Genomic DNA, 13,333 nt, shown 5'->3' with positions numbered 1-13,333 from the left:
ACCAAAGACCAGTAATAAACCGGTGCAAACACTCTTTGATGTGTAAAGTATATATTGTCCATGCATAAGACATAAGTGGCATTACCTTTCTCTTCACTTTCTCCTTTACAGATAGCTAATATTTGGGAATCATATACAAAACTCAAGAAGAAACAAAGAGCATGAGGTCTCATTAACTGTCATCTCACCTAACTTCTCACTGTGTTTTCACTATCTTCCACTTAATGCTCTCATTTATAACCTTCACTTTCAGTTAGTGTGTTTCCACTATCTTCTCTGCTTCTGCATTCAATTCTATTCCTCTCCTCTCATTTATGATCTTCACTCAAAATGCGCCCTCTCTTTGGACCCCCACCACAACTTCCTCAGAATTAATGCTAGATACACGTCTGCGTGAATCTCTGTATATAAAGGAATAAGTGAATATCACTGAAGCTTGAAGCTAGTTTTGTGGAGCTACTCCCATCTCTTCTTGTCTGATTCTTCAGAAACACACTGTTCCGTTATCCTTCTTACAACAACTACATAAGCAGAAAGCAAACTTGTTTTCAAGATGGAGAAGAAACTGATAATGTGTTTGTTTGTTCTTCTGCAACTTCTGTTAGTAGTAAACTCTCTTTCTCCCAAACATTCACCAGCCAAGCCAAAGGCAGAAGTGACTGTAATGGGTTTTGTTTACTGCGATGTCTGCTCCAACAACACTTTCTCCACACACAGTTACTTCATGTCCGGTAATTTAAAAAAGGCAAAACCATCACTAAGAAGATCTCTTTTAATTCTCTTGCAAAAAAAAAACTCTGGTTCTAACGTTTTCCTGATGCAGGCGTGGAAGTGAGAATAGTCTGCAGATTCAAATCAGCTTCATCGAGAACAAACGAGATGGTAACATTCTCTTCAAACAGAACCACTAACGAGTTCGGACTCTACAAGGTAGCCATAACTTCTCTAGATTGCGCTGACGTGGACAGTCTAGCGAGTTCTTGTCAAGCGAGTTTGGTCGGGAGAAGAAGCTCTTCGGATATTTCTTGCAACGTGCCTGGTTATAGAACCACCACGGATCAAGTCGTGTTTAAGTCTAAACGGTCTAATCTCTGTATCTATGGTTTCAATGCTTTGAATTTCAGACCCTTCAAGAGGGATCTTGCCTTGTGTGGCAAGAAATAGAGGGTTTTTAAACAATTATCTTCGACTGTTATTGGCTATGTTGCTTCTACTCAGAGATATTGTCTAGCAGCACGAAGAAGATCGTTTTTTATTTAATCAATAACTGAAAATGCGTCTCTGTTTAAGCCAAAAACAAATAACAAAAATTTAAGAGACAATAACAGTCCTCACAAGTTAAGCTAGAGTTTTGATGTTTAGAGTGTATCATCAAGCTTGACTCATCTTATTTAAGCAACCAATCCCTTCTTCCATATAGTCCTCTCTATTGATCCAGAACTCTGGTGCGTCCTGCAACATAAAAACCATTCAACAACATTTCTATTAAACAATCATTTTAGTTTCAGAGTTTCGTGTTGTGAAAGAGAGAGAGCATTTTTTTTAACCTTCATGATCCCTGCAAGAACAGCGCCTCCGAGGTATACCATGTGTTTCCTTCTAGGTGGATCCTCTATCCGCAATCTGAGTTTCTGATTTGACCCAAAAAACACAAAAGGATATGTTAGAAAACATGGAAATGACACTGATCATGAACTTAACGGGATGTTTTACCTTCAAGCCATCTTTGTTTCCTTTTAGAACAGTATCGAGATACCGATCCTGGATTTCTTTCTCGAGACTTGAAACAAAGAGAACACATTAAAAGTAAGCCATTGAGCTTCTTGTTGGATTATGAAAGAAACACACACACACGAAAAGAAGAAGAAGAGACAAACCGGCTAGGCAATCCTGGATACATGGTGCTTCCTCCGCTTAAAACTATGTGTTGATAGAGCTGTCAAAACAAAAAGAGCAAAGGGTTTGAGAAAAAAACTAAGATTAGTTGTTTAAATCTTTCTTTTGAAATAAGAAACAAGCGTGAGAGGCTCAAGTACCGTCATGCGGTTATCAATATCCATTTCTTGAATACAGCGGAAAACCATGTCTGCCATTCCATCACCTTCAACATCAATGAGTTCCTAATAAATTTAAAAGAGGAAAAGATTATGTTCTGTGATCAGCCTCAAGAAAGAACAATTGGCAAAAAGCTGGATATTAAGGTATATACAGGTGTAAAAAGCGCTTCAGGTGCTTGGAATCTTTCAGTGCCTACTTTGATCACCCTCCCATCTGGAAGCTGATCACAGAACAAACACTCAACATATTAGTTAACTGTGAGATAATCTTTGAATCTAGGATTCTATTAGCTTAACATAAGCAAGTTTCTTTTCCGGACAGTTTAATTCTAGAACAGAAGAACTCACAGTATAATTCTTAACAAGGATGGTTGTCTCAAGTCCAAGCTGATACTCTCTCTTGTAATCATAACTGCAAACAAATAGCTTTATTTCCACAGTTCTTGTAATGCATTGCTACTCAGATATTAAGAGGAAAACTGTCTGTGAAGAGGAGGTCACATGCCCTATATAGCAGAGCTTCTCTTTAATTTCCCTAACAGTCTCAAAGTCAGCCGTCTTATTCATTGCATATCTGTTGAACAGACAAGACAATATTTATTCAGCTTACATTATATATCATTAAAAAATGTTGTTAATCAAGTTTCAACATTTGAAATTGTTTCTCACCCTCGTCGAGAAAGGAGATCAACAAGATAAGCTGTAATGTGTCTGCCAGCTACATTCATTCTTTTGGTAAGATGAGGGAAAGAGTAACCATCAACCACCGGAACCTAAGATTTGAGGGTTAAGTGCCTTTATAAGCGACATTCGAACCAAAAAGGTAGAGATTTGGTAGCTTACCACATGAGTAACACCGTCACCAGAATCAATAACCAAACCAGTTAACAAACCTGAAACCAATAATTTAAACATAAAAATATTTAATAAATATAAATCTTTATATACAGGTGACTATACAAACACACTAAAGAAAATATAAACCTTGAAGAAGAAGAATCTCCATAAGCACCTTGAGCATAGAGAGTCAAAACGGCTTGGATTTGAATGAAAACGCCGGCGAAATTGTACTTCTCAAACATTGTCTCAATCTGTGTGACAGAGCTCGAATCAGTTACCTTACTACTCCAACAAGCATCAATGCAACTGGCACCACCACGACTCTGACAATATATATCATACCATTTTTTCGCGGTTCTTGGAGGGGTTAAGAGGTGGATCCGTGAGCAATATCTTACAATCTGATGGATTGATCTATCAATAACAACAAAAGAGGATTTTTAAGATTCGTTTAAAACCAAATTTCCCGAAGAAGGAAGAAAAAAGTACTTTCAACTCGTTGTAGAAAGCATGATCCCAAACATGTTCCATGTCTTCCCAATTCTGGACAATACCATTGTGGACAGGATAGCTTATATCCAATTGATGCCTGAGCTCAGCGCAAGTCTCCCCCACCACTATATCCTAAAATAAAAGAAACAAACAATGTTATGCAAAGTAAAAGATGTAAACTTTGATGATCAAAAAGTCACAAAACCAACATTGAGTTGCTGCTCGATGAGTGATTCATCATAACGAAGCAACGGCCTTCCCACGACACAAGGGAAAACAGATGTCGGGAAATTCTCTCCAGCGAATCCGCATTTCACATACTGAAAAATCGCCAGAAAACACAACATCAGATTATCAGAGACAACGGCAATAGATATAAGAGGAGGAGGATCACGAAAAAAAATAGAGTCAAGAAAATGAGAAATGAGAAGAAGGAAGCATACGCCTGTGCCGTTGTCGCAAACGACGACGTTTTTGTTGTCCATCTTGTTTCGATCTTTAGAAAAGATGAGAACTTGTCTTGGAATATAATAGAAGCGAATGAATCACCACTACTCTTCTCTCTACTTTGGTTTCCGCTTTGCTCTGACATGACCGGTAAGGTAAGTAACTGGTCGCGATCGATCTTTCATCATTGTTTCCTTCATTTCTCTATAAGCATGCGCGTCGTTTTACTCTGCAAAACAAAACGGCTTGTAGTTCAAATGATCAATACAAAAACGGCGTCTCTTTTTGGGCTATATATGAAACTCTTCATGGGCCTTGACACGAGGCCTTTTCCAAGCGTGTGGGTATAGCCGTCAAATGGTCGGGCCGACCATGGGCAAACCATGGGTAAATTGTTGTGGACGGTCCATCGTCAGGCCCAAACATCACACGGTCCGATTGGGCCTACAACCGATATGTCCATGGGCGATATGGTCTAGGACCAATTGGACATTGGGCAAGCCCAAATTACTAAAATTCTAGGTTTTTTGTGAATTTGGGGACAAATAAAAAATCAATTCATCGACTCTCTCATCTCTCCTCTCTCGACTCTTCTTCTTCTTTCTCCTTCAATGGCATCATTGACTGATCTGGGTTTGTGGGTTCACTAGAAAATCAATTCTTAGTGTCATCACCCTCCACGGCGAATCTCCGGTCACCACCCTCCATGGCGAAGCTCCGGTCATCTTTGTTGCATCAGACAAAGCTCGCTCTCATCACCCTCCACCTTTGTTAAATCAAACCAAGCTCTCCGGCGATCTCTCTCACTCTTAGTCTCCATCTCCGGCGACCTCTCTCTCAAGTAAGAGTCGGCTCCATCTCCGTAACGTGATTAAAGAGTCTCTGGTTTGTGGGTTTTGTTGATTGATCTGGCTCCATCTTAATATTGTGGGTTTGTTGATTGATCAGTCTCCGTAACTAGTTTTAACAAGTTCATATAAGAGTCTTTGTGATTGATTCATGGTTCTACGCTTTGTGATTGATTCATCTAGGTAAAGAGTCTTTGGTGTGTTGGGTCATTAGGATTAGCTTCTAGTATAAGGATTATGCTCATAAGAAGGGTTCATCGAAGCTCTTATGTTCTCTTATGCTCTTATGTTCTCTTATGCAAATAAGTGCAAATAAATAATTACAGATTTTATAAAATTTAAATAAGTGCAAATAAATAATTACAGATTTTATAAAATTTAAATAAGTACAAATAAATAATTTAAATATGAAAATGAAACAATAAGTATATATAGTTTAGATTCAATACAAAAAAATGGATTGGGTGTCCATGGGCTTGACCATTTGGACATGGTCTTTTTTGGGTTTGGACATTTTTTGGACCATTGTCCATATTGGACCAACCAATAGTGCCCATTTCGCCCATGGACAATTTGGTCAAGCCCAAATGGGCTCTGGACAGCCCATTTGACAGCTTTACGTGTGGGTTATGTTTCTCTCTAGCGCTTTGCATGGACCAACCAAAGGATACTCTGTGAGAGCAATAAACTCCACTGAAGCCTCAGAGACAATGAATCCAGAACATAAAACGTAGTCGTAGCTGATTCACAGAGGTCGAGTTGACAAAGGAAGACCACTGGATATATGCTATAGAAGAGCACAGAGAAGAGCTATAAGTAGTTTCTTCCATCCTTGTTTAAAAAACTGTAATACATTACCATTGTACTATCAAAATGCCGGTTCTTTTAAAAGAAGCAACAACACACAGAACAAGTGAAAAACAAGCCTATATGGGATCAAACTTAGAGACACCAAAGCTTCAATAAAGGCACAAACAATCTCTTGCTGAGTCAATTAACAACCCTCCCCCCTCCCACCTGCAAGTTTCAACCAACAACTGCCAAAAAAAAGAAATGCCACAAACACTCAAAAAAAGCTCTTCGAGTCTCTCTTGCCTCATTCATCATCATCCTCTGAAAGTATCAAACTGAAGAAGATATCAGAGGTTTCAAAAAGCATAGACATTCACTCTCACTCAGTATTAACCTTTTCTTTTCTTCTCCATGCTAGTTTACAACACAATATTATCACAAACAAAAACAAAAAAAAAAAAGCCAAAAAGCTTTTCAAATCCACAAGAGAAAATCAAATGTTTTATAAAAACAAAAAACAAAAACATAATTTAACGCCCTGAGCCTTGAGAATCATCTTTCTCACCCCCACTCTCTTGCTGATGCTCTTCATGTGATGGGTTATGCTGAAGAGTATGGTGAAGAACCCTACCCTGACCTTGAGCTTGAGCCTGAGCCTGAGCCTGACCCATCTGCTGCTGATACATCTGTGCAAAAGACTGTGGATTCAAGACACCAACATTCCCTTCCTGAGCCAACCCTAGCTCAAGCCCAGGCATCTGATTGTTATTACCACCACCACCAAGAATGGATGCAAAACTCATAGCTCCTGCAGGATAATCAAAAGCAGGAAACCCAATTCTGTAACCAGCTCCATCACTCACCAGCCCTGTGGTCTGCACACCAGCTCCAAACCCAGCTACATTTGGCCACAACCCCGTTGGTAAACTTGACCTAGAACCTCCTCCATCTCCCCAATTTGGCCTACCACTACTAGACCCACCACCAGAGTCTACTAACTCATGACTGATCATCAAACCAGCAGTGAGAGACCCACCTTGAAGATGATGATGGTGGTGGTGGTTAGAGACAGCAGCAGCAGCGGCTGAGGCCAAAGCAGAGGCCGGTATGGTTCCCGAACCGGTGGCTGCGATAATCGACGGCTCAGCCTGTTGAAGCAGCCACTGGATCGTCTCGCCGTCGGATTTGTGACCCAATTCTCTAGTCAATTGGAAGATCCTAGCGGCGCAGAGCGCAGGCATCCTGATCCTCCGACCCCTGCCTTCCACTTTGATGTGTCTGTCTTTGTTAGAGCTTCTCTTAGGACCAAGCTGCTGCTGCTTCTTACTGCTGTTGCTGTCGGAAGCGACCACGATCTGAAAATCCTTAACCTCGGCTGGTTTGGAATGATGATGATGATTGTCGTCGTCCTTGGAAGCATCTCCTAAGCTTCTTGGTGGTGGGTTCAAGAAGTTTGGTACTTGGTGACGATTTGGGTTCTTGGGATCCATATCAAAAGAGAACTGTGTGGGGACTTTAGAGGGTCCAGACTACCTCCTTCTTCTTCTTCTCTCGGATTCAATTAAAAAGGGTTTGTGGAGAATTTGTGGTGTGTGACTTCGATGAGAAAAAGGTATCGACTTTGATAATATTTTTACTGTGTTTCTTTTTTTTTTTTAATTGAAAGTTTTTTTTTTATAAATCCAATGAGACCCCGTAAGATCCCGATGCAGAATGGAGGAGAATAAAAGGAAAAGTTATCATCTTTCGATCTTAAAATGGGTCAAAAAAGAAATGAGAAAACATTAAAAAGCACAAGACTTTAGTTTTGTCTTTTTCGTTCTTTCTTTAACCTTTTTCTTTTTTGGTTGGGTGTGTGTGTGGTTTGTTGCATAGACATGATAACAGCGAGACACTGAGTTACTTAGGTTTCTCACCAAACACTGTCTTTTTTAAGACCATAACCAGCAAAGTAACCAAACAATTAAACCCTATAAAAGAAAAAGTAGTGTGACCGTTTCACATTTAATCCCTTTGATACAAAAGTAATTGAGAATCTAAGAAATGCCACGTCATGCCCCTACTTCTTCAATGTCTTTTGTCTAGTCCAGTAACTAATTTGGTTAGGACTTCATAGTGGAAGAAAAAGTAGATCTTAATGATAAACGTTCTTGTAACTGATATTTTAGTGAATACGGTATTATATGCCTCTTAGTTTTTTTTTTCTTTTGACAAACATTATATGCCTCTTAGTTAACATCATAAAAGCCATAGTAATTAAGAATGTCATTCAGTCAATGAATATATATTAATAATTATTTTTCATTATGTTGACTCTTTCTCTGAGGCCAGTTAGATATGAAGATATATCACATATATATGGGGTAATTTTAACATATCTAACACTACTCATTGTTGCTTAATCATATGATTAAACACAGTAAGTAAAAAAGAGAGAAATAAACTGCTGATTATGTTAAAAGAAACACAAATACAAATGAATAAGTTTTTTTTTGAAACTACAAATGAGTAAGTTGAAGAAAATAAAACACTTAATTGATAATAGAATTGCCAAAAAAAATGTTGCAGAATTATTTGTTTTCACTACGTTGTTAAAAATATTACTTTTTATATACTAGAATACAAGATTGCATGGTAAAAATATTACTTTTTATGAAAGCCGGTTTACAGAAAAAAAAGATTGCATGGTAAATAGTCTCCTTTTACCATAAGAAAACAAAGAAAGAAAAAGAAGAAACAATTTACATAGTGATACACTGATACATACGTACCTTACCTAAAACAATAGTCATAGTCAACGTCTTCTCAAAGAAGGAAGTAACTAGTCTATCAAGTGGATCGATGGGATATTTGACAATTGGCATATCCACAGCGACAGAGGGTTTGGTTAGCTTGTAGGGCAAGCCCTAAAGAGATTGAATGACTTTGAGGTTCCATCATTTATGGACCGACAACATCATTTACCTGCGCACCTCTCGTATCATCATTCACATAAGTCTTGGAGTTCAATTAATCTTAACTGAGTTAACTACTCTTTATGATCAAAGGCATGAATCTAATATTAATGGCGCTCATAATCACGTTTTATTAAATGGTCTCTTGCCTAATCTTTGAGGAGTAATAATTAACTAAAAAATGTGTTATGTTTGAAGACTTTCTAATGACCGACTCTCCATCCCCAAGAATTTCTACAAGTAATACAGTCTAAAACAATATTTTACAATGTCATTACAAATTTATATTTATATATGCAGATTTACCACATTATATATCCATACTTTTCAGTATGACCGACTTTATACACATTGACTTAATAGGTCAATATTCAGACAAACATTTACACACTTAAAATGAAGACTTTGAGAGGTGGTAAATCTATCACTGTAGTCTATATTGCATTTTTAAACACAATAAATCCTATCCTATAATTTATCACTTTAGTCGTTCATATTTATAAGTATATATAAATAATTGATAATTTCATAACTAATAGTCAGCATGGCTCATTCTTGGTGGACAGGTGGAGTAAAGTAAATATAGAATTTTAGTTGGTGCATGTGAAATTTCCGATTGAATTATGCTCCAAAAGCAAGAGACACACAAGGGCCCATATATGCCATCGCCTTAGTCTTTTTCCTTCAATTCTCAGTTGCTTTATCTTTTTTCCTAGATGCTTTTTAGTTTTTACCTCTAATTTCACCATATAGTATTATAATATTCTACAATTAATTTGAAGACGATCTGAGCAAAAAAAAGTAAACACGAATCAGTCCACCTTCCACGACTGATCTTGAGACTTCATAGTAAGTAACTCGCAAGTATTGTTTTCATAGCATACTAACAAGTTCCATCTCCAAATATAATAGGGAGAGGTTTCGTCTATGGCGTCTTGCATCTAGCAATTGAGTTGAATCACTTCTCTATACACAAGTCCACTATAAACGATACGAAAATCTCTTTTTTTTTTGTATAACCACCGACTTGCTACACATTCATTTTCTTCCCTTGTTTCTATATATGTGAACAGGTTGAAGAAAAAAAACACTGTGGAAAAAAATGGGTGTTTATCTCAATCGTTCGTAAGTGCATAAAATCAACTAGTTGATATATTATACAGTGGTGGTTGCCCTTATCATCAGCTAGATAGAAGAAAAGAAGAGGTTTACTTACTATGAAGTCTCAAGATCAGTCACCACACAGCCCGGGAGGTGGAGGCCTAGCTTTACTCTGGTCTCAGGAAGTTACGATCTCTATTCTTGCTCAGTCCCACAACTACCTCGATACGCTCGTGACCTTTAAGAGAGCATCTTTCAACATAACGTTTATCTACGGAGAACCAGAGGTTCCACGACGACAGTTAGTTTGGGAAGCTATATCTGCATTGGCCAGTGACAGAGCAACTCCCTGGATGGTCACCGGAGACTTCAATGAGATTCTCGACAACTCGGAAAAAACGGGTGGACGCGCCCGATCGGAAAGCTCCTTCTCGAACTTCAGAGAGTTCCTGGCACGAAACGATCTCTTTGATCTAAGACATACCGGTAACTGCCTCTCCTGGAGAGGCCAGAGAGGAACCCACCTGGTACACTGGCGACTTGATAGGACGATGGCTAACAGTGCATGGTATGATACATTCCCGAGAGGGCGGTGTAACTACTTGAACTTCGAGGGCTCTGATCACAGACCAGTACACTCCACCTTCGACACAGCAAAGAAAAAGCTTGGTAGGATCTTTCGTTTTGACAGGCGACTCAAAGATGTGGAAGAAGTAAAACTTCTTATTGATGCAACCTGGAATCGCTGGCCGCAAGCGACGGTAGCGCAGCGCCTTGCAGAATGCCGGAGGGCTATTGTCAGCTGGAGTAAAGAACATCACAGAAACAGCCGACTAGCCATTGATGCCACCAGGATTAAATTGGATGCAGCGATGGCGGGTCAGGCGACAGACGACGTCATTGCAGGTCTCAATAAAGAGCTCATGGAGGCTTACAAAGCGGAGGAAGCTTTTTGGAGACAACGGAGCAGACTCCTTTGGCTGACGCTTGGTGATAAAAATACTGGATTTTTCCATGCGGTCTCGAAGGGCCGTAAAGCCCGAAACAGACTAACCATGATGGAAGATCCCCACGGCTCACTTCTATTCGAGGAGGAACAAATAGCCAGAGAGATAGCCCGCTACTTTGATGAGATCTTCACTTCAGCAGGTTCAGCGGGCTCAGAGACAGTAGAGAGGGCTCTGTCGCCTAAGATATCTCCGGAAACAAACCGCACCCTCACGAGTATCCCTACCCCACATGAGATCAAGGCTGCACTCTTCGCGATCCACCCGGATAAGGCACCGGGTCCGGATGGCTTCTCAGCCTCCTTCTTCCAAGCGAACTGGCAAGCAATAGGCGCTTCGATTGTAGCTGAGATCAGGGAGTTCTTCATCACAGGGGTAATGCCCAACACGATCAACACCACTCACGTGCGTCTCATACCAAAGACTCAAAACGCGGTGAAGGTCTCGGAGTTTCGACAGATTGCTCTGTGCAATGTATACTATAAAATCATCTCAAAGATTCTGTCACTTCGCCTCCGCCCTGTTCTAGGTGATATCATCTCCGAGAACCAATCGGCTTTCCTCCCGGGACGAGCCATAGCGGACAATGTGCTCATTACACATGAGATCCTACACTACCTTAAGGGATCAGAGGCAAAGAAGCATTGCTATATGGCGGTCAAGACAGATATGAGCAAAGCCTATGATAGGCTTGAGTGGAGCTTTATACAACTAGTTCTCGAGAGACTAGGCTTCGATGAGATATGGGTGAACTGGGTTATGCAGTGTATCATGACAGTTACCTATTCCTTCTTGGTTAACGACTCGGCGCTGGGGAACGTCACACCGTATAGAGGTATCCGCCAAGGAGACCCTCTCTCCCCTTACATTTTTATACTTTGCGGAGAGGTCCTCTCTGGTCTATGTCGAGCTGGGCAAGCTAGTGGTGATCTCACCGGGGTCAAGATAGGGCATCACTGTCCCCGAATCAACCACCTCCTCTTCGCCGACGACACGATGTTTTTCACAAAAGCCACCTCGGAATGCAGCAATTTTCTTGCTTCAATTCTTCGGGATTATGAACAAGCTTCGGGACAACTTATTAACGCCTCCAAGTCCTCCATCTCTTTCTCTTCGAAAACACCACAGGTGACCCGAGATCAGGTCAAACACATCCTTGGTATCGAAAAGGAAGGAGGCGTGGGCAAATATCTTGGCCTTCCGGAGTTGTTCACTAGGAGGAAACGGGATCTCTTCTCTTCCATCGTCGAGCGGATTAAACGACGAGCAGCTTCATGGTCCACACGACGATTATCACCAGCCGGGAAACTTACTATGTTGAAGTCGGTGTTATCAGCGATCCCTACTTATACCATGTCTTGCTTCCCTCTACCGGTCGGGCTGTGCAATCAAATCCAATCCGCCCTCACGCGATTCTGGTGGGATGCAAACCCATCCGAAAGGAAGATGTGCTGGATAGCATGGGACTCCCTCGCAGAACATAAAGATGATGGCGGTCTCGGAGTGCGGGACATCCAGGATTTTAACACAGCCATGCTCGCAAAAAATGCATGGCGCATCCTTACAGCCCCGGACAGCCTTCTTGCTAGATTACTTCTCGGAAAGTACTGCTATAACACGAGCTTCCTATCTACACCATGTGTGTCCTCAGCCTCACACGGATGGAGGGGAATCACAGCAGGTTGTCGACTCCTTAACCTCTACTTGGGACGAGTTATAGGCAATGGAAGCACGACAAAGGTCTGGTCGGATTCATGGATCTCTACAACCTCCCATATCCTCCCCATTGGGCCCCCGACAGAAAGCGGCAGAGACCTGTATGTATCGGACCTTCTCACAAGAGATTCACGCCAATGGAACCAGGAGCTGGTGGAAACGGTGCTCCCGGAGTTCGCCTTGCAGATTCTCCTCCTCCGACCGAGTATACAAAACGCAGAAGATTCCTACTGCTGGCAGAGAACTAAATCAGGCATTTACAGTGTCAAGTCAGGATATTATGCGCTGAGAGAGGATCACAGGAATGTATCACTACAGGCCCCACAAATCAACCACTTTGACTGGCAGAAACATGTATGGAAAAAAGAAACCTCTCCAAAGCTCAAGCTCTTTCTTTGGAGACTCTGTCGTGGAGCACTACCACTAGGCGCCAACCTGCAGAACAGAGGAATCGCAACACCTGGCTCCTGCCCACACTGCAACGCCCATGAGACAACCATACATTTGTTTATCGAATGCCCTTTTGCTCAACAGCTTTGGGGCTTAGCTCCATTTGGTCAGCAACTCGATTTCTCCAATGTAACCTCAGCACCCGAGTTACTCATGGCGTCTTCCTCTTGGATTTGCTTACCGCCCACAGGTATCACGAGTGATCTAGTTTCTTGGTTGATGTGGGGTATTTGGAATGCCCGGAACTTGCTTGTCTTTGAAAACAGGGCTATACCAGCGAAGCGATCCATGGAGATAGCAATAGGAGCGGCCCGAGAATGGTTACTGGCTCAGAACCAAGCAGCTACTCTCCCGAAGCAAGCCCCTCCCCGGTTCGATCAACCGCCATCGCGCCTGGACGTCACACTGTGTAACTCCGATGCTGCCTGGTCTGCGTCTTCTTTGCAGGCGGGTCTAGGCTGGCACTTCGTCGACGATCAAGCCTCTGCTCTGGAACAAGGATCATGCGTCCTGCAGCGAGTCTCATCACCTCTCATGGCGGAAGCGCTGGCCATGAGAGAAGCAGTCACGGAAGCTAAGCGCACATCCCTCCTCAAAGTCTGGTTTAGAACCGACTCTCTCGAGCTCGT

General features: G+C 41.4%; 3 protein-coding genes across 3 annotated transcripts; 1 reads left to right on the top strand and 2 right to left on the bottom strand.

Annotated features, from left to right (window-relative positions):
• Positions 1-62: 62 nt before the first annotated feature.
• Positions 63-1,289, top strand: LOC108855285 (uncharacterized). Its single transcript, XM_018629061.2, has 2 exons — positions 63-731; positions 824-1,289. The coding sequence occupies exons 1-2, from the start codon at positions 554-556 to the stop codon at positions 1,162-1,164; spliced, it is 519 nt and encodes a 172-aa protein (XP_018484563.1). The 5' UTR covers positions 63-553; the 3' UTR covers positions 1,165-1,289.
• Positions 1,224-4,011, bottom strand: LOC108855283 (actin-related protein 2). Its single transcript, XM_018629058.2, has 15 exons — positions 3,833-4,011; positions 3,599-3,709; positions 3,387-3,521; positions 3,240-3,311; positions 3,070-3,148; positions 2,901-2,950; positions 2,727-2,830; positions 2,563-2,631; positions 2,406-2,469; positions 2,210-2,278; positions 2,037-2,120; positions 1,878-1,936; positions 1,714-1,780; positions 1,548-1,631; positions 1,224-1,452 (listed from the first exon to the last, which is right to left on the bottom strand). Exons 1-15 carry the CDS (start codon positions 3,872-3,874, stop codon positions 1,372-1,374), a joined length of 1,170 nt encoding a protein of 389 aa, XP_018484560.1. The 5' UTR covers positions 3,875-4,011; the 3' UTR covers positions 1,224-1,371.
• A 1,848-nt stretch (positions 4,012-5,859) lies between these two features.
• Positions 5,860-7,222, bottom strand: LOC108855284 (transcription factor TCP20). Its single transcript, XM_018629059.2, has one exon. The coding sequence runs from the start codon at positions 6,964-6,966 to the stop codon at positions 6,007-6,009; it is 960 nt and encodes a 319-aa protein (XP_018484561.2). The 5' UTR covers positions 6,967-7,222; the 3' UTR covers positions 5,860-6,006.
• Between the last annotated feature and the right edge of the window lie 6,111 nt (positions 7,223-13,333).

The sequence above is a fragment of the Raphanus sativus genome, chromosome 4 (assembly GCF_000801105.2).
Source record: "Raphanus sativus cultivar WK10039 chromosome 4, ASM80110v3, whole genome shotgun sequence".
Taxonomy (NCBI): domain Eukaryota; kingdom Viridiplantae; phylum Streptophyta; class Magnoliopsida; order Brassicales; family Brassicaceae; genus Raphanus; species Raphanus sativus.
Note: the sequence above shows the minus strand (reverse complement) of the source record. Positions and strands in the feature narration are given on the sequence as shown.

Excerpts from the sequence above, each read along its gene's own strand:
- LOC108855285 (XM_018629061.2), top strand. The coding sequence starts at position 554 with ATGGAGAAGAAACTGATAATGTGTTTGTTTGTTCTTCTGCAACTTCTG. Across the intron at positions 732-823 it reads ACACAGTTACTTCATGTCCG|GCGTGGAAGTGAGAATAGTC; the intron begins GTAATTTAAAAA and ends TTCCTGATGCAG.
- LOC108855283 (XM_018629058.2), bottom strand. The coding sequence starts at position 3,874 with ATGGACAACAAAAACGTCGTCGTTTGCGACAACGGCACAGGC. Across the intron at positions 3,312-3,386 it reads CTTTCTACAACGAGTTGAAA|ATCAATCCATCAGATTGTAA; the intron begins GTACTTTTTTCT and ends TGTTATTGATAG. Across the intron at positions 1,632-1,713 it reads GAAACAAAGATGGCTTGAAG|AAACTCAGATTGCGGATAGA; the intron begins GTAAAACATCCC and ends GGGTCAAATCAG.
- LOC108855284 (XM_018629059.2), bottom strand. The coding sequence starts at position 6,966 with ATGGATCCCAAGAACCCAAATCGTCACCAAGTACCAAACTTCTTGAAC.